Here is a 27,047-nt window from a genome sequence, read left to right on the forward strand (position 1 = left end):
TGTTGGGTCGAACGATTGTTAAATATGCGAGTAGTTTCACTGAGGGGGAACAAGACGTAGATTACGGCGCAGGTAGCATAGTACATGATTGGCATCATTGCTAATGCTGCAAATGTGCGAGGACCAACCGAGGTTATTGGACAAGTTAATACCTAAGTACTTATGAGAAGTCACAGCACATATTTCAGAAACAGCGATAACGTAATTAGCTGAAATAAATTATTGGCGACGATGGAAAGTAGGTAGCATCATTTTTTTTGACGTTGAAGGACATTAACCAATTATTACACCAAGCTTCAATGATGTTAAGGTCGTACTGGAGAGCACGAGAATCAGCGTCATTAGTAATAGGATGATATATTACACAATCATCAGCAAATAAACGAATTTTGGAAGATCAACCTCTTGGTAAGTCGTTAATGTATATTAAGAAGAGTAGTGGCCCCAGGACTGTGCCTTGTGGCACGCTGGAGATAACGGGTGATAAATTAGACGAGCATTGGTTAGCATAAACGAACTGTTGACGGCTAGTCAGGAAATTGCTCATCCATTGGAGAACACAAGGGTTAAAATTAAGACGCGATAGTATTAGGAAGAGCCCTTCATGTCGAAAGCCTTTTCGAAATCTAGGAAGAGGGCACCTATTGGTATGTTTTGATAAAGATGCGAGCTGATGTCATTAACGAAAAGAGCTAGTTGAGTCTTGCAGGACATGCCTTTCTGAAAATTATGTTCATTAGGATTAAAGAAATTAGCGGATGTTAGATAGTTTACAATATGAGAGTAAATTATATGCTCCATTAGTTTGGAACAAACACTGATGAGGGAAATTGGACAGTAATTGTGGCACGATGACGATGATCCTTTTTTTGGTGCTGGAATTATCTTACCTATTTTCCATTCTTGCGACACCACTCCAGATGAAAATGATTGCTGAAAGGTATGGCACAAAAATAGACTAGAGATGTGTGCAGTGTTCTTAAGCATATTGTAATTGATTCCGTCGATGCCGGCCCAGGATGTTAATTTGAGAGATTCAATTAGCTTTGTGATACCATATGCCTTGATTGTTATGTCTGGCATCATTGGGTTGTTGAGGTAAAGACAGTCTGGGAGGTCAGTGTTAAATTCAGAAGTGAACACGGAAGAGAAGACAGAGTTTAGTACTTCAGATACTTTAGGGTCGGGAACACGGTTATTGTCGTTATCATATAATAATAATGGTTTACAGTTATTTGGGCTAATGTATTTTCATGTGGAAGTACATAGTTTTTTGTTGGAAATATAGTAAAATGTATACAATGTACTTTTACATTTGAAATTGTTTTGGAACAATTAGTCCGTTTGGCCATAGTGAAAGTGAGGCATGCCATGTGAGTGCCTGCAAGCAAATGCACTGGTTGTGCGACTCGCAAATTAAGCAAGTGAAAAACTTGCGGCAATTGTTTGTAGGAGCTCTGAATAATATGAAATCAGTTCTTGATTGGTGCCACAAAAAGCGTCATGCATGCAGCAGTATCGTCCGTTTGCAAACTACAGTCACTTCCTGTCCAAGAACTGGGCGCACGCATGAAGCATACAGGAGGTGTTTCTAAGGTGCTCCTGTTGCATCTGTGTCATGATTGCATGTTTGGTTGGCCTGGTCATCAAATGTACTCGCAGTGCTTGTTGTAGAATGAATTATTTAAATTTTATGTATTTTTCTGTCAGCAAAATCTTTTGATTAGGTGCATGTAGGTGCCAGCAGCATTGGCAACGGAGAGCAATGATGATAGTCTGTCGTGAAAATTTCGACTAAAATGGAATTCAACTTTCGAAGTGAAAATTTTTATCTATGTGTTTAAGGTGACTGAAAAATTCTTGCAGTTTGTGGTGGGCCTCCTCAGTGAGTTGCAATAAGGGAATATATGTTGTGCTTGTGAGAGCACTTGCTCAAAGTGGACACTGCTACTATGAGGGTTTGGAAGAAGTCTCAGGTGGACATTGAGCGTTCTACTCAGAGACTTTAATCATTAACATTAACGATATTAATATTAACGATTTACCAACGCATGTCTCTAGTAATATTCGCATGTTCGCCAATGATTGTGTAATTTATCGCAAGGTTAATAACGCTTCTGACCAAACATCTCTTCAAGACGACCTTAACCGCATTCAGGAATGGTGTGCCAATTGGTTAATGGAACTTAACCCTCAAAAATGCAATATCTTGTCCTTCACGCGTCGCCGTAACCCACTTCATTTCCCATACATCATAGCTAACGTCCCTGTACAACCGGTTCTATCATACAAGTACTTAGGCATTACCTTGTGTGGCGACTTGTCCTGGAGTACACACGTTACGAACATCATTTCATCCACTAATAAAACACTTGGATTTTTAAGACGTCATCTCCGCCAAGCCCCTAAACATGTGAAGTTATTAGCGTACAAATCCCTTGTCAGACCAAAATTAGAATATGCCTCACCTATTTGGAACCCGCACCAAGCTCACCTTATAAATGCACTTGAATCAGTCCAAAACAGAGCAGCCATATTCATCCATTCATCATATTCTTACAACATCAGTGCGTCAGCTTTGAAAGCTGAATACGACTTATTGCCCTTATCACTTCGTCGCCGCATTGCCAGCCTTTGCTTGTTTCATTAATTTTTCCATAGTTCACTAGGTCGTGCACCCTACATCGTCCCTCCAGCCCGCATATCTCATCGCACTCGTCATCCGCTTTAAGTTTCCCGACCTCGTGCCCGAACTACCACCTTTGCCGCATCATTTTTTTCCCGTACTGCAGCAGACTGGAACGACCTACCCAGTGACATCGCAGCCATCATGTGCTCATCCAACTTTGCCAATAATGTTACCAGTCATGTTTCGTTGTGTTAACACTTGCTCACCAAAATACATGTACCCACCCCTTATGTAATACCCCTCGTGGGTCTTTAAGGTAATAAAATGAAATGAAATGAAATTCACACAGAATAAAAGTCTACTATGGTATGGCATGCAAGCTAGTATATTTCTGAGAATCTTAACACTAGCCTGAGTCAAATTTTTTGCGCTATAAACTGTCTAGCAGAATAAGCTGGAGTGCTAGCAAATAAATTGTGGTGAGGATGATCTGATGGTGCACATGATACGATGTTGACCAAGTGAATACTTGCCCGTTCTGTGTGATTTTCTGCAGAGCTGAGTGTTCGCTGTGACGGGGATGGCATGGAGTCCCTGCCACCAGACATTCCAGTCCCTGTGAGGAGGCGCGAGCCAAAATTTGTGCCTTACGAGCCGTACAAGGCCGCGGTAACTCCCATGGTGCCTCCCAGGTAGGTGGTGTGTGATGCTGGCACAGATGCTACTGCAGTGTGCACACCACCGTGCAGAACCCAGCTGGCTGCGCTGGAGATCCCGTTTCCCTTGCACCATCCACTGGGAGGGGAGCCACCCCTGCTGGCAGTGGTACGCGAGGTGCCAGAGGGCACGCCACCGGCGCCTTCTGAGGCTCCCCTTGAGCAGCGGCTGCGTGAAGCACACCAGTGCAATCAGGACCTGCAGGAGCAACTGCGTGTCCAGGTCGAGGTGCGTCACAGCCATGAAATTCGCAGAGGATCCATCAGAAAGGCACATAGAACTGTTCACTTTCAAGCGCTTTAGCAGTGCAGCTTACATTAGACTGATCCATTCGAAACACTAGGAGAGCCTTCCCCTTTGAGCTGGCAGCACAACTGAGATCCAACAGAATTTGTATTACAATATAGACTCGTGTAAGGGCCGCACTTTTTTCTGTCACAGTTTTAACGAGGTGCGGCCCTTACACGGGACCGAACCTTTTGGTCCAAATGGTGTCGGCGCAGCAGGCAACCACTGCACCTCCTGGATCCCCGAATGTACCATTGCATGCAGCTGTAACATGCAGCTCTCACCATCTAGTAGAAGCATGTGAAAGTGCACAGCACATGAAAATTCGCTGATGCATGTGTGCGGCATTGGGGTACAGAATGTGATTGCTTCACTAATGGATTTTTTTTTTTATGAGTTTGTGCTGCCAAGTTGGGGGTCGGGCCCTTACATGGGTGCAGCTCTTACATGAGTCTATATGGTACATGGCTTCTCTAATTGCTCTGGGAGCAACTGAACAATTAGCCCAAACATGCTTTCTCTGGCTGCAATGCTGAGAGGCATCTGCATCGTTACAAAGTGATTCGGAGCGTAGTAGGAATGAGCTGAATTTGCCATTAGACTGTGTTCACACTGCAGTGTCCCGCTTTCAGAAAAGCACCCCACCCATCGTGATTTGTGCAAAACTTGTGGCACATTCGGCTAGTCGTTTCCGAGCATTTCTGTGAAGCTTCAAAGGTCGTTTAACAGTGTAACTAAGCTTTATCAAGTCAATAAGCATGTGCCTATAGTGTTAACAAATCCAGAATAATACTACTAAAGTGTTTTTTATCAATGATAAAGTTTTTGTATCAGTAATACAGGTTATTTGTAATCTTACTCTACCACCAGAGCACTTTGAAAGCAGTCTCAAAAGACGAAACGAATGGGCCATTAGCTCCCATTAATTCCAGTAAGACCAAGCCAGACTGTGGTTTAGGGTGCCATCTGCATGTTCAATATGACTGTCATACTGAATGGAACAAGCGTTGGCATCATTTGAAACTTGTTGGGTTATCACGCTGAAAAATGAGGTAATGAATCCCGGCCATGGCGGCCGCATTTCGATGGAGGCGAAATGCGAAAACACCTGTGTACTCAGATTTAGGTGCACGTTACAGAACCCCAGGTGGTCGAAATTTTCGGAGTCCTCCACTATGGCGTGCCTCATAATCAGAAAGTGGTTTTGGCACGTAAAACCCCATTAAAAGAAAAAGAAGTTAATGAAGACGCCTGCTTTGCTGCAATCTCGAAGGCCATTACACTCGAACCCATTTATAACAAAGTTGAAGTGCCAAAAAAAAATTCGGCTGGCAGCTGTGCTTGTTCACAAGGATGGCTTGGTGGGTTAGTTGGTAAAGCATCTTAAAGGGTTAGCAGCACACACAGATGGCAACAGAGAGAAGAACATCAGGACACAGCACTAAACTACAGCTGGTACTTTATTGGAAGAGGCAACACATATGTAGGCTTAAACAGCCAGTGGAAAGGCTAACAAAGCAAAACACACACAAAAAAAATCGGACTCTCATCATATTGACACATGTACGTGTTCATCTTTTTTAGGTGACCGCTTTTCACCGTCTAACAAACATTATTGCTCAGCGTAGAACGCGCTCGCATGTATCGGAAGTTTCCTGAATGTTATCGATGTTTCTACCCATTGTCTGTTGTCACAGAAGCTTGTGTTATCTGATAGCATGTGCGACGAGAAGTGCATAGAATTTTCTGGAAGACATGCGGGCACCAGCAATTACTCTGGAACCTTCGATGACCCATGTATAAAAGCCGATGTGCTTGACCAGCAGATGAAATTTTCAACGGTCGCCGACTGTGTTCGCCGCTATCGTTGTGCTTTGAGTGTAATTTGCTTTTGTGGGCACAGGCTTGCCCAATAAAAAGTTAGTCAAGCTATCGACAGTATTGCTGCTGTGTTTCTTGACTGTCACTACCACGTCACATCTGGTGGAGGTGCTAACGTATTCATGTACCGAATGCCCCCGCAAAGCCGGGATCCAAGCCAGAACCACGAACACAACATGAACGTCACCAAGGACCAGCGAGCTAGCCGCAGGCTGCAAGGACTACCCCCGGAGCAAGGACATTTGCCTGAGGTGACCAGGAAGATCATTACCAAGTCAACAACCACAATGGCAGCACCAGCGTCCCCCATTGTGGTTCAACAACCAAGGGAGTCGCCTATTTTTGATGGAGCTTTGTTGCATGATCCCGAAACCTGGCTTGAGACTTTCGAAAGGTTCTCCATCTTCAACAACTGGACCTCTGAAAATAAGCTGCACCACGTGCACTTCTGCTTGGAAGATGTCGCGAGGACATGGTTCAAGAGCCAGGAGTTCACCCTCACAATGTGGGACCTGTTCCACAGTAACTTTCTGAGGACTTTAACGAGCATTGTCTGAAAAGAAAGGGCTACAGTTCTGCTAGAAGCCCGAGGGAAACTACCCTATGAGACCTTCGGGGCCATTGTACACGAAGAACTGCGCAAGATGTTACCTTCTTCACTACTTCAGGTGTCCTCGGTCATTGACATGGTCAAGGACGATCTTCGACAGTCACTGGGCGTTTCCGCAGTGCAATCCGAATCACTGCTTCTTGTGCCGGAAGCGATGACCTACGCCTCCATCACTTGCCTCCATCGCTTTGTGCCCATGCCAGGGCCCTGTAACGCTGCAATTCCGTCGTCTGCCGCTGCCACCACCAGCTCGCCCATCTGCCGCTGTGCACCACTACCCAAGGAAGACAGATGTATGGCGCACCCTCTACCACTGCCTGCTGTGCCATCACTGTGGAGAAGTCGGCCACGTCTACCGCCGATGCCCATACAGTGACTTGGGACTGCGAGGGTTCGTTGTCAATGCGTCACGCCCACAGCAAGGAGAATGGCCCCCCGATATCCCTAACTACCTTGCCGCCACTCAGTGGAGCCCATGACAACTGTCCCGTTCGCCGTCGCCCGGCCATTACCTGTCCCTGCAACACCAATTATACACTGGCCCAGCCTGGGGCCGGTCTGCAAGCCGATACCCGGAAAACTAAAAGCAGCAACCAATGGAGGTGCTGTTGGTGTTTGACAAACTGAAGAAGATCCTCTGCCACTGCCAAAGATGCCAGAAAGCCTGTTTCGACAACATATCAGTGAGACGCCGCCTTCCCGACAAAATCTGGAAGCAAAGAATATGCCGATGAAAGGCGACCTGATGACGAGATGTTCCAACTTTGGGTCAGCGCAACGCAGTCGTGATCTGACGGCAAGACGTAACTGCAGTGCAAGACAAAAAACAACCGACCTCGACGTGCTCCTTGACGGCCACGCAGTCACCACCTTAGTGGACACAGGAGCCGACTACTCCGTCATGAGTGGACCCATTGTCGTCCAGTTGAAGAAAGTTAAGACTGCATGGGAAGGCCTTCAGATTCATACTGCTGGAGGACACCTAATAACGCCGACTTGAATGTGCACGGCAAAGATTAGCGTTCGTGACCAGACTTGCCCTGTAACCTTCGTTATCCTCCAACAGTGTTCATGAGAGGTCATTCTCAGCATGGACTTCCTGAACCAACACGGAGCAATCATTGACCTGAAGTCAGAGTTGATAACACTGTTGAAAGATCAAGAGACACCACCGGACAGCTCTTGTAGTCACCACGCCTTGAATGTGCTCAAAGATCAAGTGAGCATCCCGCCTCGCTCCAGCATTGTTATTTACACCGGCATCGAAACAACCGCAGGTGTAGAAGGCGTCATCCAGGGTGATAAACGTCTACTGCTCGATCATGAAATTTGCGTCTCAAGAGAGATTGCTAGACTGCATGGAGGAAAAGTGAAAGGGATGCTGACCAACTTCAGCCAGGACTTCAAGCACGTCAAGAAGTACACGATGATCGCATATATCGAGGAAATGGTAAATACCAGCTATGTATTTGTCCTCTTGGATTCTGCCACATCTGCCCTGACGACCATTTTTCCCGAACCAGAATTTGGCATAAATCCTAGTCTTCCCATGAGCAAGCAGAAATAGACTGCTTTTCGACATCATCAAAGATTTGACAAACACCATTTGCAAAGCATTGCATAATAATCGAAGATATGTCGACCACTCCACCAGAGCTCTTACCAAGTTTCAACTTACTAAGCTATAAGACAACAAGTAGTTGAAATGCTGCGCGACGACATCACCCAGCCGCCAAAAAGCCTGTGGGCATCTCCTGTTGTCTTGGTGAAGAAAAAGGACAGAACTCTACGTCTCTGTGTCGATTATCGTCGACTGAACAAGATCACTAAGAAGGACGTATACTCCTCCCATGAATAGACGACACATTGGATCGGCTCTGCAACGCTTACTACTTCTTGTCGATGGATCTAAAGTCTGGCTACTGGAAAATAGAAGTCAACGAGAGAGATAACGAAAAGACCGCCTTGATCACACCAGACAGCCTGTATGAGTTCAAGGTTATGCCATTTGGACTGTGCTCGGCACCTGCAACGTTTGAGCGTGTGATGGACATGGTTTTAGCAGGATTGAAGTGGCAGACCTGTCTTGTTGTCTTGGATGACGTCGTTGTCTTCGCTGGAAATTTCGACGATCACCTCAGGTGCCTTACGACAGTACTGGAAGCCATCAAGTGATCAGGGTTTACTCTCAAGCCAGAAAAGTGCCATTTCGCTTATGATAAGCTTCTGTTCCTAGGCCACATCATCAGCAAATCTGGAGTCCGCCCCGACCCGAAGAAGACATCTGTCATCGCAGCCCATCGACAAGAAGGCAGTGTATAGATTCCTTAGCATGTGTTCCTACTACAGGCACTTTGTCAAGAACTTTTCACGCATCGCCAAGCCACTGACACGTCTAAATGTGATGTCTAGTTCAAGTGGGAAACGCCGCAGGCCGACGCATTTCAAGAACTCAAACGACATATGCAGTCGCCACCGGTACTTGCACACTTCGACAAGGACGCCGATACAGAAATCCTCACTGACGCCAGTAGCCTAGGCCTCGGTGCTGCCCTAGTCAAGAGGAAAGATGGACTTGAACGGGTGATAGCTTATGATAGCCAGTCGCCGTCAAAAGTGGAAGGCAATTGTTCTACGACCGAAAAGGAATGCCTCGCCATCATTTGGGCTACAGCGAAATTCCGCCTTTACCTACATGGCAGGCCATTCAAAGTCATCAGCAACCATCATGCGTTGTGTTGGCTAGGGAATTTAAAGGACCCTTCAGGATGCCTGGTGCAGTGGAGCCTCAGACTGCAAGACTATGACATCACTGTAATCTACAAGCCCGGAGAAAAACACTCTGATGCCGACTGCCTATCAGGCACCCCCATTGACTCGCTGCCACAAGACAACGAGGATGACGACGCCTTCCTTGGAATACCATATTTACACGATTGTAAGTCGACTCGAATGTAAGTCCCCCCCCCCCCCCCACACATATCACATGTGACAGGAAAAAAGAAAAAGGGGCAGACCCGCGGGCGCAATTCATAATAAATATTTATTAGTAGCTGGCATGGTCACTCGACTACTCATCCTCACTAGTGCTGCCATCGTCATTGCTGCTACGGTGCCACAGCACATCATCGTTCAGTGAAATTCAAATTTTTTTGCATACATAAGTGCATTTGCATGCATACATAAGTCCACGCCGAAAGCACCCAACCACACAGAGCCGTCAGGGAGGCTCTTTTGACATGTCCGGTTGGCGTAAGTTCGCGGTATTCTGCCGCCAGCCACTCGTACTCATGGCGAAGCAAGTCCTTAAAAGGCAAAGATTCAGGCTTGTCTCATGACCATGTCACACGTCACTGGCAGGGACTGATCACGTATTTCGGCGACGTATGCCGCATGTTTGGCCTTCAGCTCCAGAAAGCGTCCCGACTTCGGCTCGCTGAAACCTCTTTGCTTGACGTCACAGGTGAAAATTTTGCTTCGCTGCCATAGCCACTCTCGCACCACACATTAACCCTTTCGCTGTCACTGACGTACCGGTACGTCATCGCGCTTCCCCCCCACGGTGTCACTGACGTACCGGTACGTTCTCTATCGTGCGTTCAAAATTTCGCACCTGAGCGCAAAAACAGGCGCTCCTGGATTGTTCACGCCATCTGTTGACTCTTTCTACAAGTTCGTATATTCGCTCCGACCTGTGTTAACCCATGTATTGAAGAGTACGGTGCGACTGCCACTCCCCACTTTCTCTTTGCTGAGTGGCGCGGTGGCTCCGCGTTCGCTGGATCATGCGTCGTGCGCGTGTGGTTATGGGTTCAAGGGTTGTTCTGTAATCTCCGCTGGTTTGAAGGTTTTTATTTTTCTTCTGATGGTGTGCCTGCTACGGCGCGTCAAGTTCAGGCGCACGTGCCGTTGCCTCTCCAAAAAGGGTGACTCGATTGCTGCTTTCGCTCTCTCGCCGCACCCTCGCTTCCGACCTGCAGCAGTAAACGTAAAGCCCTTCGAACTTTGTTTAGCCTTTTTTCATCTCCCTCTGTCTTCTTGATCACGCAACGTCCCATTTCTCTCCGTTGCGCGGGCGACTGAAAGCGCATCCTCCCTGCGCACGGTTACTTTCGGATGGCTCGGCGCGCGGGACCTTCGTCTGCTCATGGGAGCGGTGGCTGAATTCCGATTCAGAATACGAGCCGAGCTCGGATTCGGACTCGGACAAAGTCGCTTGAGACGAAGAGGGTTCCGCATCGTCAGATTCACCTGAACATCGCCCCCGAGTGCTCCGTGATCGCTGCGCATGCGTGAGGTGAGAGAAGGTGAGAAAGGAGAACAACTCTTTTTCGCAGGATGTGACGTCACATTGTTGCTTGTTTTTACTTTTTTGAAAGAGCTACTCTCGAACGTAGATTAGCCATTGCCGTCGTGTCGGCTGCAAGACGTTCTGCGTGCGCTTGGCGCGCTTTTGTGCGTGTCGAAAGCGTATAACGTGCGCAATATTCGTGCGAGCGCAGTTTGACTTGAGCAATCGTGGGTTTGGACTCCGTGACATTTGCTTTCGTCATATGCGAGTTAGGGGCTTGCCGACAGGTAAACCGCCGCTGTACTTAGGTGAATACCTTGTTTTTCGTGGTACTGAAATAAATAGCGCTTCGCTGCGATGGTGACTTCAATCGAGTGCGGTAATTGCTGCGCATTACGGGCGATTTAATTGCACAGTACGTGCTGCATTATCGGTGCAGATAGAGAAAACTTATCCTGTGAGCCTTACTTCCGTCAGTCAGTCGGTTAGATGTTTCGCTCTTATCCAGTGCACATTTCTTGATATTCACTAACGATCTGCTTCAAATATCGACGAAGTGTCTATTGATCGTGCAGTTGTTTTTTTTTATTCACACAACTGGCGATGGGCAGCAGCCGTTACGGCCGTGAGTTTTCCTTTCGAGCAAACCTTTTCAAATTGAAGTTTTCGCTCATGTTCGCGAGATAGCAAATTTAAGTGTTACACCCGCTGCTGTATTTTTCGATTCCATGTGACCTAGATTTAAGCTGCCTCAGGTTGTATTAACGCGCTCAGAGGCTTTTCGAAAAATAGTTGTCACCTGAGAAATCAATGCAGTGTGCCAGTTCTTTTGGAATGGTGCTATTTGTGAAATTGATCATATTTCCCCTAGTCATGCTCAACTACTTACTGGTCAGATGCTTGAACTTCCGAAGAAGTATTTGTAAAGTTTCCCTTCCAACTCAGCATTGTAACTGACGCTTCTCGGAAGTATGAGTGGTATTTGCCCCTGCAACACTGCCATGAGTTCAAGTTCAAATTGTGCCCACCGACTGTCTATCCGTGTGCCACTAGAAAGCAAAGAACTCATTTCTCAATTGTTGCAACATTTCTTTTTCATTCCATCTTCAAGAAATTTGTTTACTTCTTTTCCTGGTCATTGTGGACTTGCACACATTGAAATTTTGGATAGTTTGGCAAAAGCATTGCATAGTGGTCCTGTAGGGTTTTTTTTTTGTATTTAGTGCATTGCCCTTCTGATTGGACAAATTAAGTAACTGCATTACAAATATTTCACTTCCTTGGAATGTCTGTTCCATGTGCCTCATAACAGTACATGGTTGAATTTGGCACATGCACCTTCATATGACCAAGTGTAGGTTTGTATTGCAATGGAAATAAGAACATGAGTGCTTCAATTGTCTTCATCACATTGCTGATGCCTTCAATGTGTGAAAATGGCTTGTAACAATATTGCTGTGTTTCATGTGAGGATATGGAATAGAATAACTTTCTTCTTTTATGCTGAAGGTATTCACCCCTTTTGCCTGTTGGGCTTCAAATCTTGTAGAAAATGGTGTGAGCAGCCTGGTGTGTGCCTGAAGAGCAATGCTAGTTTGTGCATGATCATATTGTTGCTGCTGGGAAGATGACATCTTGGGCACATTTTTTTCATACAATTAACACAAATGTTTCCATCTTTCCCCTTGTGGCTCAATCGTAGTATACCTGTTCGTTTTTCAGTTACCTTGTTGTTTATTTTTCTTACATATCAGTATTATGTACTATCAAGTTAGTGGGAATATAAAGCTATTTGATGTTGTATTCATGGGGAATCCTAGCCGATTCCTCGTCATGGGTATGTGCCATATGTCACAGGCAACAGTCATCCTAGTCTCTCTTCTTGTGGTAAAAGTATCCCAAAGCCTATTTTGTATGCTTGCAGATGAGTTGAGATTTACACATCAATGCCAGCTCACAAAGCATCTAATACGGCAATCAGCCAGCCACCTCCGCAGATGGAGAATTCTGCAGTTTCCAATCATACTGTTTCTGTTGTCTTTGGCAGAGATTTTGATTGTACACAGCGGGAATAAACTGTAGGACCATAAAAAAACTTGTGATGACAAGGGCCATATATGGTGGAAATTATAGTAGATTATGACCAGCATTAGCTCAAGCCCTGCTAAAGGTCTGTGGTATCTAAAAAAATAATAAAGTGCTGGTTTTCATATCTATAGCTGCTGTGTGCATTAAGCTCAAAACTCCCTTCTTGGCAACATAACCCAGGAATGCCCACTCCAAACACTCTTGCACATGCACTTTGACAGCATCTGCTTTGATCTACCTAATTGCATATCAGTAAAGATGGGTCTAGTTCACTAAAGACTGACAATGCTGCATTCGAATGGAACCAAACCGTTCTCGAAAAGTTCTTGAAACCAGTCAAGCAGGTTTTTGGGAACTTTTAATCTGGCAAAATTACAAAATGAAAGTTATTTGAAATAAGTGATGCAATGCTGATGAGGTTTGGGCATGTATTTCAAGGTGCTTGGCCTTCATTATCTCTAATCATAGTGAACCTGCCAAATTGGCAAGGATCTTGAATGAATTCTTCACTAGGCCCAACTATTTTGTTGCTGCCCTATATTGTGCACTCTTCCTATATAGGAAGAGTGCACAACAAAAATCTTGTGGCTTCCTGTTATCATAACACCCTATAAATTCCTTAGATGTAGGGCCATTTTATATTCACCAATAAATACTTCCACAGGATTTAGATGATGCCTTTAAAGATGTGTCCCTCATGCTTACATGTAAAGGAGCACTGACATTAAACTTTTGGACTGAATTTTTTTATATTAATCTGGTTCCAAATGGCAGCTTTTATGGCCACACCATGCCACTGAAAGCTGCATGTGCTTTGAGAGATTCTTAATGTGTGCTAAGACTTGCTTCACTAAATAAATTTTCTTATGACTCTTCTCAAACATCTAAATTAAAATTAATTTACTTCTAGTGTTCTATAAGTCACAACCACGATACGATTACGAGGCATGCCATAGTTGCAGACTCCGGCTTAACTTTAATCGCCTGAGGTTTTTAACATGCACCCACTCCACAGTGTGCACCAAGACAGAAAGACCAATGTTGTGCTGCATAGTGGTCCTAACATGCTCAGTTTTCAATGACCTAATAATGGCATGGCTTACTCATGAACAACTGCAGCATGCATCATTTGTTTGTGACCTACCATGCAATGTTGTCACCAGATTATGGGGCCACACTGCCTTTGGCACATGTTTAAATGTTGGCGTTAAGGATATATTTGTTGCGCATAGAAGGAATTTGAAGTTTTGTAGTGTAGTTAACTGAATGACAGCTACACACGCATAAGAAAAAAATTGTGCCAGGACTACTTAAACTCTGCAGTGTTTGAGTTTGACCAATTCTTGCGATTTTGCACATTTCGGATGACTGCAGGTCATTCATTACAGTTATACCAGCTTTTGTACTTTTTAGACATGCTGTTTGCCCCGGTTTTATACAGTGATCATAGATAGCCACACCACACCATGTTGGTAGAAGAATTCAGAATTTTAGTAAAATGGGGTTGCTCCATGTTGAGGTGCACCAGCATGTCATAGTAAGTGGAAGCCAGAAGCAGCAGCATTTTAAGGTATTGTGCCACACCATGTAAAGTCAAATTATTGTGCCCCCCTCCACTCTCGCTGGCAAAACCTGCTGGTGAAGCATTGTGAGCAAGCTTTCGAGGTACGCTGCGCTCTTTCCAAAACAGCGTCCGAGGCAGCCATCTATTTTGCCTACAGGACGAGAAGTCCCTGGCCAGGAGTGCATCGAACATACGGAAATAGCTGTCAATTGTGCTGCTGAACATCTAGAGATTTATAGTTTTGACCTCAGGTTGCAGAACACAGCAATGCTATAGCAAACAGTGTAGTGAAAGCTGTTTCACGGCTCTACCACGGCATAGCCAGCACTGCATGCATATACTATACACAAGCATGAGGTTTTAGCAGCAATACTTAACAGTAAATTGTATTTGTACAACTTCACTCTGTCTTTAACACTGCCAGGCTTTAAAATACATGAGAAGAGGTCACTGTCTTTCATTTGATGTGTTTATACAAAAAAAGTGTGTGCATGGAAGGGGTTAATTAAGGCTCCTTTGTCAAGCCAAAATGCTTCCTGGCATGATAAAGTGAAGCCTTGTGCATTTCAGTCTGCAGTTGCTCACTGCACTTTCAAAAGCGCAATCAGCACAGAGAGCACAGGAAAACACACAAGCAATGGTTCAGCAATTTATTTGAAACAAATGCAACTTTGTTTTACAGAAAGACAACATTCCAAAAAAGCAACCACATGCTATGCAGACAATACAGCCAACTTATGTTAATTGTACAGATGTTAACATGCCCTGCCTTTATATGTGGAAATGTTTCAAGTCTCAAAGTGTGCCCCTACTTTGTAGCTTGTCCTTGGAACAATGGATGATTCAAACAAATGCTAAATTTAGCACCATTGCCACACTGATAGAAGAAAACTACATATTAAAATGGCAACTTCTTGGAGAACAGAAAAGGGTGTATAGTAAACTTCCAATAATCTGACTCCGGTTAATTTAATTTTTTCAGTTAATTCGAACCTGGCCGACGCCCATGCATTTCTATGGAATTAAACATTCATCATTTCGATCCTAAAACTGGCATTCGCCGGATAATGCGAACTTGACCAGACCCCAATAATGACCCCTTTTAGTGGCAGCCCATGTCTCAGTAGAGCTTAGGGGACAGTGAATGCGTTAAACAAATGCCATCTCTCTCAAATGCCTATTTTTGACCCACCCGAGAAAGATTTTCAAGCAGTAACGGTAGCTGACAATGTCCGATTGTGGTACTTATCTGATTCTAACGAACACTTTTTGTTTTCGAAGGACATTGAGACGAAAATTGCCTAGCTGTGCAATCGATTGCGAAACTAAAACCGTGGTTGCACCATTCATATGCTTTACCACATATCATGGCTGTAATACGGCGAAGCTGGCTTTGGAAAATCAGCTGGCATTCTAAAGAATGAGGTACGCGTAGGTTTCTACTTTGGTTTGGAGTTAAGTCATTTCTACTTTAGTTTTATACTGTGGACAAATAGAAATTTGATGCACATTCATTTCAGAGGCGTGTTACTCAAGCACATATTGCCAAATGAATCAACGGTGCTTCAGCAGGTTTTTGCATCTTAATTCGACCCGTCAGTCTCGTGAGGGTAGAATTAATGGAAGTTGATTGTATAAATTGCGTGATGAAGCACCAAGAAAGTTACCTTGCTCAGGTAGTGAAAAAACATGGAGAAAGTGCTTCACACAACATCCACCAATGTTCTGTTGCAGATGCAAAAGCTGCCTCCCTTATCTGGAACAGAATAAATTCCTTTCGAAGGCAAAATAAAAAACAGAAAAAGAAGTCATCAAGGCATTCCACATCCATCTTATTCAGTCTTTACAGTGTTGCTACATCACCATATGCTTAGCCTCCTATGCCAAAAAAAAACTGTCGAAAATAAAATGACCTGATTCCCATGTTTTTCACCACCCAAGCAGTGTTTACTGTCAATTATTACTGCTTTCTGTAACCTCACCTGTAAATACTGTATGTTAACCTGTATGTTAACACTGAGCTATACGATAAGCTTAGTGAAAGTTAAAAAAGAATACTAGATGTTCATTTCTGTTTTTTTTTAGAGATAAGAAGGGGTGCTTAGAAGCGAGCCACATTTGCAAAATACTTGAATAAACAGCAACTACCCCGGTCATGCGCTAATTGTGGCCATGCTGTCCCTGCAAACTTCTTAATCTCATCCACCCACCTAACTTTCTGCTGCCCCCTGCTACGCTTCCCCTCTCTTGGAATCCAGTCCATAACCTTTAATGACCATCGGTTATCTTCCCTCCTCATTACATGCCCTGCCCATGCCCATTTTTCTTGATTTCAAGTAAGATATCATTAACTCGCGTTTGTTCCCTCACCCAATCTGCTCTCATCTTATCCCCTTAACGTTACACCCATCATTCTTCTTTCCATAGCTCGATGTGTCGTCCTCAGTTTAAGTAGAACCCTTTTTGTAAGCCTCCAGGTTTCTGCCCCGTAGGTGAGCACTGGTAAGACACACCAGTTATACACTTTTCTCTTCAGGGATAATGGCAACCTGCTGTTCATGATCTGAGAATGCCTGCCAAACGCACCCCAGCCCATTCTTATCCTTCCGATTATTTCGGTCTCATGATCCGGACTCGCGGTCACTGCCTGCCCTAAGTAGATGTATTCCCTTACCACTTCCAGTGCCTTGCTACCTATCGTAAACTGCTGTTCTCTTCCTAGGCTGTTAAAAATTACTTTAGTTTTCTGCAGATTAATTTTCAGACCTACCATTCTGCTTTGCCTCTCCGGGTCAGTGAGCATGCATTGCAATTGGTCCCATGAGTTACTAAGCAAGGCAATATCATCAGCGAATCGCAAGTAACTAAGGTATTCTCCATTAACTCTTATCCCCAATTCTTCCCAATCCAGGTCTCTGAACAGGTCTCGAATCCAGGTCTCTGACAGTATCAGGCGACATGACCAATGCGGCAGCAGGTGAAACATATCGGCAGTTCTCTACTCAGTCGGGTTGCGATAACGCGGAGAGAAGCGTCGGGGTGGAGCAAAAATAGTAGAAGGGCGTTTGTTAGCTCTGGGATTGGCAACAGCACAGACAGAACGTAAGCCAATGTTTTCAAGTTTCTGGTGAATGATGGCTTGTAAGAAGGGGACTGAAAATGTTGTAGCATCAGGGATAGGCAAACAGAAATGCAGGCGCCATCGCATCCAGTTCACGTCAACGATTCGCACCACATACTCCGATGGCTACGCATGCTGTTGTGTGGGTTGATCTTCACACGTTGGCGTTGCAGCAGTAGTGGGAAGTCTGGCGAATGGTTGCAAGACGCATCGGCTTTTGGCGTGCTGGAATTGTTGGCACTCTTTAAAGATAACATCAACTGTAGAGCAGCTTTTGCACATGAGCAGATTAAAGGCGTCGTCAGCAACCCTTAAGCACATGCCCGACCTTCTCAGCTTCTGTCATGTCGTGATCGGGTTTGCTTTACGACAAAGTGCCAGCATGTCTTGGATGTACAAGAGATAGGACTCCGTGGGAGATTGGGTACAGGAGGCCTATTCCTGTTTTGCGTCAATTTTACGGCCGGCTGGTTTGCCAAACAACTCCGTCAACTTCTCTTTGCATTGGTCCCAGCTGGTTAGCTCCTTTTCGTGGTTTTCATACCACACCTTTGCCGTGCCTCTTAGGTAGAACAACAGGTTAACTAGCACACGCGTGGGGTCCCATCTGTTGATTCCACTCACACGTTCGTACATAGCCACCCACTTTTCAACATTGGTGCCATTGGTCCCACAGAAAGTTCCAGGATCCTTGGGTTGCGCAACCACAACCTTGGCTATGCCCGATGACAAGGTACAGCAAGATGCTACTTTACCCCCAGATGTCACCTCTTATGACATTTCAAGGCAGCGAGACTGAGACTGCACTGTATTCAGCGGCACTGACAACCATGATGTAGAGGATTGACTTTCCCCCTATGTACAACACATCAGCAGAATAAGAACGAGGAAATGCCCCACACAGGTGCATGGCACTAAACTGGACGCACTACCTGCTGTATGCAAGAGAGAATGAGGAAGAATGAGCTTCCCGTTACTCCTGAGCACCTACCTACAACTGCTTTTATGGGCACAGCATTGAAGCTGCAATTGAGGTAATGCCTAACACCACATGAAATACAAAGCACACTACGTCAACACAGAGAAACCAAAACAACTGCACACACTTCTCACCGAAATAGACACAACACCTGCTTTGTTGCGTCTGAGCTGAAACGGGTGAATCCCAAACTCTGTGTCACATAACATCTGAAAAAATTAGCTTCTATGAGAGAAGCAATGAGATTAATCTGGCGCGCTATGCATGCATCTTTAGCCTAATGGGTAAAAATTTGGGCTGCTGCACTAAGGACCCAGATTAACGACCCACCATCAGGCACGTTACTAACTATTATTGAGCCTATCTGACTGGATGTACGAAGAAGCCAGGAGACAACTCATGATAATGCTTTGCATAAGAGACAACGAAGCTGAACCCATGTTTTCTGCCTTGTGCTTGCAATGCTCTACCAAGTGAGCTTCAACGGCAGTTGTCCCAATGTCAATTTTCTTGGATAGCTGCGCATATGTACTAAGCAATGCCGTGGGAGTGCTAGGCAGCAGCACTCACAGTTATGATGGCAGACGTGTAGTATCCTTTAAAACACCCACATTACAAAGCACATGATCTTAGAAGCTGACAACTGGCTAATAAACACTCGTTTTCTACCATGAGGCCCCAAGGCAGCCGAAATCAAAACATTTGTATCTTATGAGCGAAAAAAATCAGGGGAATCATGCAGCTCAATTTTTTGTATATAACAAGCATGTGATGGCAACAGACAATGAAGCAACAGTGACTATATAGAAAAATGGGTTAGAGCTGACGACAATCATTGGCAGCTCACACTATAATGCTTTCTCTAGTTTATTGTCGCAAGACATCTGGCAGCAAATCCTCTGGATTCTTCTTCTACTATGTCTTTTGCAACTGAAATTTTAAATGTGTGTAATACTTCATGGCAACTTAGAACACTTAAATGGTTAAGCAACTCCATACCTTAAATTTGTGGACCAGCTTTGTCACCTTTCTAGAACAATAACTCTCTGGTGTCATACATCACTCAAAGCAACTAATTCTCACTCAAACCACTACTTATTAAATCTACCTTTAGATGAGCAGTACCTGCATTAGACGCAGCTGCATACCCTTTTAGCAAATGGATATACATACCACACTCGAGACTGAGCAAACCAAACAAACCAACAGCAACCAGTACTTGTGTCCATTTGTCTTCAACGAGCCAGAGACAGGCCAGGTCTCGATAAACACAACAAATATAAGGTGCAGGCAGAGGAAATAAGCAGAAGCTGTAAAGACAGCAGCAAAGTGAAACAAATTAGACAAGTTTGCAGACAGTCAGCGATCTGGGCCGAGGACAATTCACAACGTTACTGCCACAATTAGAAGCAAATGCTCCTCATGCAACAAGAAAAAACACGTTTTAGCTGTAAACAGCACGACTGCGCGGGGTTGGTTGATATTCTAAACACAGCACATACAACAATTAAAGCAGACACATTACTTGTGTCATCTGTCTTCTTGCTGTTTTTACAATATCGGTCACGGTTGCAAAGCTACGCACATGATCTATGAACGAAAGCAACGGACGTGCATATAAAGTTTGGTGAGCCGATTCATACTCATATATGTTTAATTTTGAAAGTTCCCGTAAAAGTGATAGTAGCAGCAGCAGTAAAGTGGTTTCGTTTACCAGCTCGCTCACAACGTAGCATTGTATGATTTAACTCCACGGCTCGCAAAGGAGCTACTAAGAAGCTTTAAGTGAAGGAAATACGCTTTCGTTATCTCACTGCAACGAATGAAAGCCTCTGACGCCCATACCGCGGTCAGCAGTGAGAAGGTAATTAAATGCAGCAATGCGCTACATGGGTAAATAAGAAGGGCATAGCGTAGTCATCCTATAGAGATGGAGAAAAATAGACTTAAGAACGCGATAAACATCATAGGACGACATCCACGCTAGTTGAGTGCATGCATTTCTGGCGCGTGGAAGATGTCGCTGTTTTTTTGTTCATTTTTTTACATCGGTGCCACGCGTAGGAACTGCAGCGTTGAAGGCACGAACGAATAAATTATACTGCGATCACTGCGGGACCTGAGACAACCGTTTCGTGTTCCTTCGAACTTCGAGATCACATCGACCACAGCTCGAATGCGCAACCGGTTTTTTACGTGTCAGCAAGAGAACGGGTAATCGCACAACACTTACCATTGTTCCAAGTACGTCGCGGTAGCACCAGCAGCTGGGCAACAAATGTCATCAAGCCCTGGCCCACCGCAGCGTCCGCAACTTGAAGCTTCTAAGCATTCGCCAAAACTAAAAGCGGACCACATCCATACGTACGCGCGCGAACGAGACGCGAGCCATGCCGTCTGAGTTCGAGAGTAGTTATTTCATAAAAGCAAAAACAAACAACAATGTGACGTCACATTCGGTAAAGCCAACTTGTTCTCCTTTCTCACCTTCTCTCAGCTAACGCATGCGCAGCGACCACGGAGCCCTCGGGGGCGATGTTCAGGTGTCAGATTCGAATGTTGAACAGATTTTATAGTCAGACTGATGATGATGATGATGTTTACTAACAACAGCTGCAGAACACTGAAATGTGCATATTGCATTGACTATGTTATTTGTATACCAATCATAATCAAAAATAAATTGATATGTTCATTAAAAAATTAAATTATGGGGTTTTACGTGCCAAAACCACTTTCTGATTATGAGGCACGCCGTAGTGGAGGACTCCGGAAATTTCGACCACCTGGGGTTCTTTAACGTGCACCTAAATCTAAGCACACGGGTGTTTTCGCATTTCGCCCCCATCGAAATGCGGCCGCCGTGGCCGGGATTCGATCCCGCGACCTCGTGCTCAGCAGCCCAACACCATAGCCACTGAGCAACCACGGCGGGTTTGCTATGTTCATTCCCTGTTATGCTCGTTCCCTGAAACCAAGCCGACACTGGGGGTGCGTCACGGCCAGAAACGTCCGACAGCGAAAGGGTTAAGAAACATCAAACTTGCGGCTCAAGACACCACCGACAAAGCCGGCAGGATTACTACAGCCGATCGGGATGGATTTCCTGAGGCCCTTTCCGACATTTACATCTGGAAACAAGTGGATTGTCGTTGCAACAGACTACTTTAATTACCTGCTACGCCAAACCAAAGTTCTGCCTAAAGGTAGTGCGGCCATAGTAGCCAAATTTTTCATCAAGAGCATCCTGCTGCGACATGGTACGTCAGAAGTCCTCATTACTGACAGAGGAATGCCTTTTACTCCGGTGCTTTCTCAAGCCGTCCTGCAGTACAGCCATACAAGTCACCGGAGGACCACTCCCTACCACCTGCAAACGAATGACCTAACGAAATGACTGAACAAGACGCTCACCAACATGTTAGCGATGTACGTCGACATCGAACACAAGACATGGGACACTGTGCTGCCGTACGTCACCGACAAAGAAAATGTGGACGTCGCTGCCTATCTCCAATGCGGTGAAGAAGGACGACAGCTCGCCTGCCTGGACATCAAGAACCAGCAAGGGAGCGACAGCCGACACTACAATCATCAATGGCGCTACGTGGAATAGCAGCCTGGCGACTGTGTTTGGGTTTGGACCTCGGGAGAGTAAATTACATGTTCCTTGCAATTGCAGGAAAAGGTGTATCGGCCAGTTGGGTAGGTGTGTGAACGACAGGCTCAGGGAGCACAAGAATCTGGTTGGAAAGACTTTTCGTACTGGGCCACCTGTCATTACACTGTATAAATTGTACTTGTAATCAGATCTACGGGGAGTGTACAGGGATTAAGAAAGAGAAGGACAAGCAGACACGTGAAGTGGTCGAAGCATACGAAATCCATTGTGATAAACAGAATTGTGTAAGCACACCTACAGTGACACTCCCAAAAAAGGAAATTGAATATCTAGATGATGCTTTGTAAAGGGCAGAGGGCGATATGATGGGAGTCCGATTTCTTTTTTTTTTTGTGTTTGGCTTTGTTAGCCTTCCCATTGGCTGTTTCAGCCTATATATGTGTTGCTTCTTCCGATAAGGTACTACATAGTTGCAGTTTAGCACTGTGTCCCGTTCTTGTCTCTGTCGCCATCTGTGTGCGCTGTTAACCACATGAGCCTGCTTCAGGATGGGCCCATTGCGTGACTGTGCATTCCTGTGCTAATAGCATTGTTGTGTTGTAGCTGTGTGCTACTCTTCCGAGAAAGCTTAATACAGCAATGAAGTCATGCAATGCATTTACAGAAAGTGGCTGAATATTACAAAAAGCCAAGAGCATATTGCCTAGGCCAAGTTGAGTGTGCCTCAAATGCAAGGTATTCAACCGCCAGTCGGGGATTGTGTGCTCTTGCAACCAGGTGAACCGTGAGCTGAAGAAGCTTCTTGTGGCTTCTGTGGGGGAAGATCTAGAAGCACGCGTGCACTTTCTCAGCGAGGACAAGGCGCAGCTGGCTGCAGATGTGCGAGCTTATGCACAACGATTGAGCCAGGGCCGGGAGGAGATTGACCGGCTGGCCATCCATGCGGACGTTTGGCGCTCAAAGTTCCTGGCTGCAAGGTATGTGATTGACTAATGGATTAGTGAGCAGATGGGAGGCATCTCTAAAATTCCCCACAAGCATTTCGCAAGTTTGCTTTTACTCTGGCCCCACAGAACCTACTCCATGACAAGCAGCTGTTTCACAGTTAACCTAAGGATTCTTCAAGTGCACTTCCTAGCGCAGATGAAGTGCAGTGTTTGGTTTGCAATTTAGATTGTGCATATGTGGCTGAGACTCAGCATAACCAAGCTATGCTTGCAGTGAAAAACTTGGCAAAATTATTGATTTTGTTAAGTCAAGGTTTCTGTGTTCCCGCAGTAAAAGTTACTTCACAGATTCCTAGAACACTGTTGCATAACACTTCGTCAGTTATGAACAGACTCGGGCACAAAATTTGACTGACAGTGTCGAAAAGAGCTGGTGTGAGAACTTGTGCCGAGAGTGATGCTTTCGTGTGGAGCACGATTATTGCTTTCACCTGCTGTCGCATGGCACCATTTAAACCATTATCATAATAATGCCCTTTCTGCTGTGTAGCGATTCCCAATCACCGTAATGTTGGCAGTAGTTGTTCATAATAACTGCACAATAGGCAATGCAATAGGCAATAGGCAATAGGCAGTGTAGACGAGCCGTATGTAAAAATACTGAGAGATATCTATAGCGGCTCCACAGCCACCGTAGTCCTCCATAAAGAAAGCAACCAAATCCCAATAAAGAAAGGCGTCAGGCAGAGTGCTTTGGGAATGCCGACGCCACGTGGAACAAGGACGAAGAGGAAGGGGGAATACAACAGCAGAACCCTCTGAAGCGGGGCGCCTCGCTGAGAGATGGCAAGCCGCCCTCCTCAGCGAGGCACCCGAAGACCAGGAGTGGGCCGTCCAGCGGGCCAGGGCCGTTGCCGAGGATCTCTCGAAAGATTTTCCTCGGGCGATGGACCCCTGGCAGCCTAGCCCCGGGCACCAACATCAACAACCGCGTTGGACAAATAAAGTTTATTCCTATCCTATCCAGGGAGATACGATCTCTCCAATGCTATTCACAGCGTGTTTACAGGAGGTATTCAGAGACCTGGATTGGGAAGAATTGGGGATAAGAGTTAATGGAGAATACCTTAGTAACTTGCGATTCGCTGATGATATTGCCTTGCTTAGTAACTCAGGGGACCAACTGCAATGCATGCTCACTGACCTGGAGAGGCAAAGCCGAAGGGTGGGTCTAAAAGTTAATCTGCAGAAAAGTAAAGTAATGTTTAACAGTCTCGGAAGAGAAGAGCAGTTTACGATACGTAGCGAGGCACTGGAAGTGGTAAGGGAATACATCTACTTAGGACAGGTAGTGACTGCGGATCCGGATCATGAGACTGAAATAATCAGAAGAATAAGAATGGGCAGGGGTGCGTTTGGCAGGCATTTTCAGATCATGAACAGCAGGTTGCCATTATCTCTCAAGAGAAAAGTTTATAACAGCTGTGTCTTACCAGTACTCATGTACGGGGCAGAAACCTGGAGGCTTACAAAAAGGGTTTTACTTAAATTGAGGACGACGCAACGAGCTATGGAAAGAAGAATGATAGGTGTAATGTTAAGGGATAAGAAAAGAGCAGATTGGGTGAGGGAACAAACGCGAGTTAATGATATCTTAGTTGAAATCAAGAAAAGGAAATGGGCATGGGCAGGACACGTAATGAGGAGGGAAGATAACCGGCGGTCATTAAGAGTTACGGAATAAATTCCAAGGGAAGGGAAGCGTAGCAGAGGACGGCAAAAAGTTAGGTGGGCGGATGAGATTAAGAAGTTTGCAGGGAGGACATGGCCACAATTAGTACATGAAAGAAATGAAAAACGCTCCGAGACCAAATTTGCCACTTACGATAAAGAAGTGACATTGTAGAAAGAAAGCTGTGAAAAATGATATGTTCATGTATACATCTACATAGCGTGTCAAGTGTTAGGTGCACTGAAATAGTCAGAAATCTACACTTGCTTTCGTGGACGTTTCAGGTTCACAACTACGGTGTGCGTCGTGTCCAGTGGCTGCGCGAACACTGGCGGCTATAATCTAGTGTACATGAAATCAGTGAGCGACTCTATCGACAACAGTGCACTTTGCGTCAACATTGGGGTCAGTGTGAAAGACGGGTCACTGTCAGTCTCGTCGGCTTCATTGCACAATGCCGCCGCTTGTCGTGACAATGATCGCCCTGTCAGAGATTCTTCGCCGAACCAATCAGCGCTGTCTGCACTCAGAAGTTATTCCATCGAAGCACAACCTAGTATTTTATCGCCAATAGTGACGTGCTCCCAGAGTTCGGTATTGTCAGTGGCTGCTATCGTGTTGGTCTTACACATGAGGGTTTTGCCCTGGTGCGCAAAGCCCACCATTTCCGTTCATCAGCAGGGTCACTTGTTCTAACCGTCATGACTGCGCAAGCTGGTACATTGAGTCTTGCAAAATTCGCAGCTTTGTCTCAAGTGACACAGCTTTGTGCTTTGTTGGGGCACCTACCGCTGCTTCCGCGGCGCATTTCCGCACTCGCCGAGAAAGAGAGGGAGATTGTAGAAAGGGAGTGCAGGTGTGGTTCGCTTCTCGCTTTAATTTTTAAGCATGAAATGCTTTTAGCTCCTGTTGTCGGCGACCTTCAAGTGACCTTAAGCCAAAACCCAGAACCATTATCCGGGCACTCACACGAGAACATCCGGGCAAGTTGCAAGAACAAAACAAGATCATCCAGGCAACCAGTCAAGACTGCATTACATATGCTAGTTGCTTCCCAAACAAGTTACAAAAAATATTGCTTTCATGTTCTTCCTGATGTTTGTTCATAATATCACTCAAACTGTAACTTCTAGTATGCTGAAGTATTATTTGTCATTTACAATAGTGACATTCAAAAGGCAGATACAAGGCACTATAGACTTGATTGTCATCTTTGGCACTGAGACAAAGTTACCTGTGATCTTTCTAATACCAGCGATCTGCGAGTTCCACGGCGCATCCAGCGTGCCAGCAATGTCTGGCAGCGTCCGAGCCAGCAGTGTCCTGTGAACCGCGGATGGCTGTTTGGCCGAGACAAGAGTCGCAATGAGGATCTGTCTGTGACAGAAAACTATAACGTCCAGATGGATCACTGCACAGTACGGTGTGATGCGGCGTGGTGCGGTGTGGTGTGCCGTTGCGAACATGCACTACACCTATTTAAAGACTGTGGCTAGTATCATCTCCCACCAATCTGCTTTGGTGGTAGCCATTTCATGCTTACACTTACTCTCGGTTACGGGAGAGCCCAAATTTTTTTTCCCCCTCTGTACGCTTGCCGACGACGCGGATGGATGGCTGGATGTTATGAGTGTCCCCTTTGGAACGGGGCTGTGGGTTGCACCACCAAGCTCTTACTATATTGCCTACTGTCCTACCTATGTTACAAAAAAAAAAGGGGGGAAAACATACAACCAAAATGAATTCCCATAACCAAAGGTTCTGAACCCCTATTGTGAATTTTGTTTTTGTACACCTCCGTTGTTTGTAGTTTCCCTACTTTTCTTCCAGCAATCTTCCAATTGCATCTTGCTAATCTCTACTGTTTACATGTTTACTTCTCCCTACTCTCGCTAAACCCAGGGGCTTCAAGGAGCCCAGTAGCGCCTAAATCTAATAAAACTTGTCCTAATAAAACTTGTTTCATCGTTTACTAACTTTACCATAGCAAGCACATGCTTCTTCCTTGCTGTACTTCACTTTAAACTAGTACACGTTTTAAGGCATCCTGATCTCGCTTTAAGTTATCGAAATTATTTATTTCCTGATTTCGTTTTTTCTTCTTGGGTAGCTACTCATAGCAGATTTCTTTTCCATTGGTGCCACACATGAGATTGTCTCAGCCTCTTGGACATTTTCTTTGACGTTTTAGTTGCCATGTTGCTTACCATACCGGTCGCTTACTTGCTGGTAAGCTTCCTAATTATTTTCTGCTACAGTGAGTCAATCTTTTCATGCACAAATACCTGAACGCTCACGCAACCCATTTACTTTCTTTTATACTTCTCAGTCGTTCTTCAAAACTAATTTTACTTTGAGCTTCTCTAACTTCAAAACTTGTCCAGCCCATGTCACCCTGCACAGCTTCAATTGTAGTCTTCCTGTGAGCGCCCAATGCGAGGCGTTCCACTGACCTTTGATTGCCATCGAATTCTGATTGTACCCCTGATTTCTAGCAAACAACCGCATTTCCAAATGTAAGTCCTGGAACCATTACACCTTTCCACATACCCCAGAGCCAAAAGCAAGTCCAGCCAAA

At 45.3% G+C, this 27,047-nt stretch overlaps 1 protein-coding gene and 1 long non-coding RNA gene across 3 annotated transcripts in view; both read left to right on the forward strand.

Annotated features, from left to right (window-relative positions):
- The window catches only part of LOC126543063 (golgin-45), a 153,048-nt gene that overhangs the window by 8,947 nt on the left and 117,054 nt on the right, over positions 1–27,047 (forward strand). Inside the window, exons 2-4 of one of the 2 annotated variants that reach the window (XM_072286322.1) lie at positions 3,186–3,321; positions 3,379–3,616; positions 22,568–22,767. In XM_072286322.1, the coding sequence (XP_072142423.1) occupies positions 3,186–3,321; positions 3,379–3,616; positions 22,568–22,767 (574 nt within the window). The remainder of the gene's footprint in view (positions 1–3,185; positions 3,322–3,378; positions 3,617–22,567; positions 22,768–27,047) is intronic. The other variant, XM_050190216.2, reaches the window with a different exon arrangement.
- LOC129387886 (uncharacterized) lies at positions 10,618–12,632 on the forward strand. Its single transcript, XR_008615037.1, has 2 exons — positions 10,618–10,724; positions 12,341–12,632. It is a non-coding gene; the product is annotated as an uncharacterized lncRNA (long non-coding RNA).

This window comes from Dermacentor andersoni, chromosome 2, assembly GCF_023375885.2.
Source record: "Dermacentor andersoni chromosome 2, qqDerAnde1_hic_scaffold, whole genome shotgun sequence".
In the NCBI taxonomy this organism is placed as follows: Eukaryota; Metazoa; Arthropoda; class Arachnida; order Ixodida; family Ixodidae; genus Dermacentor; species Dermacentor andersoni.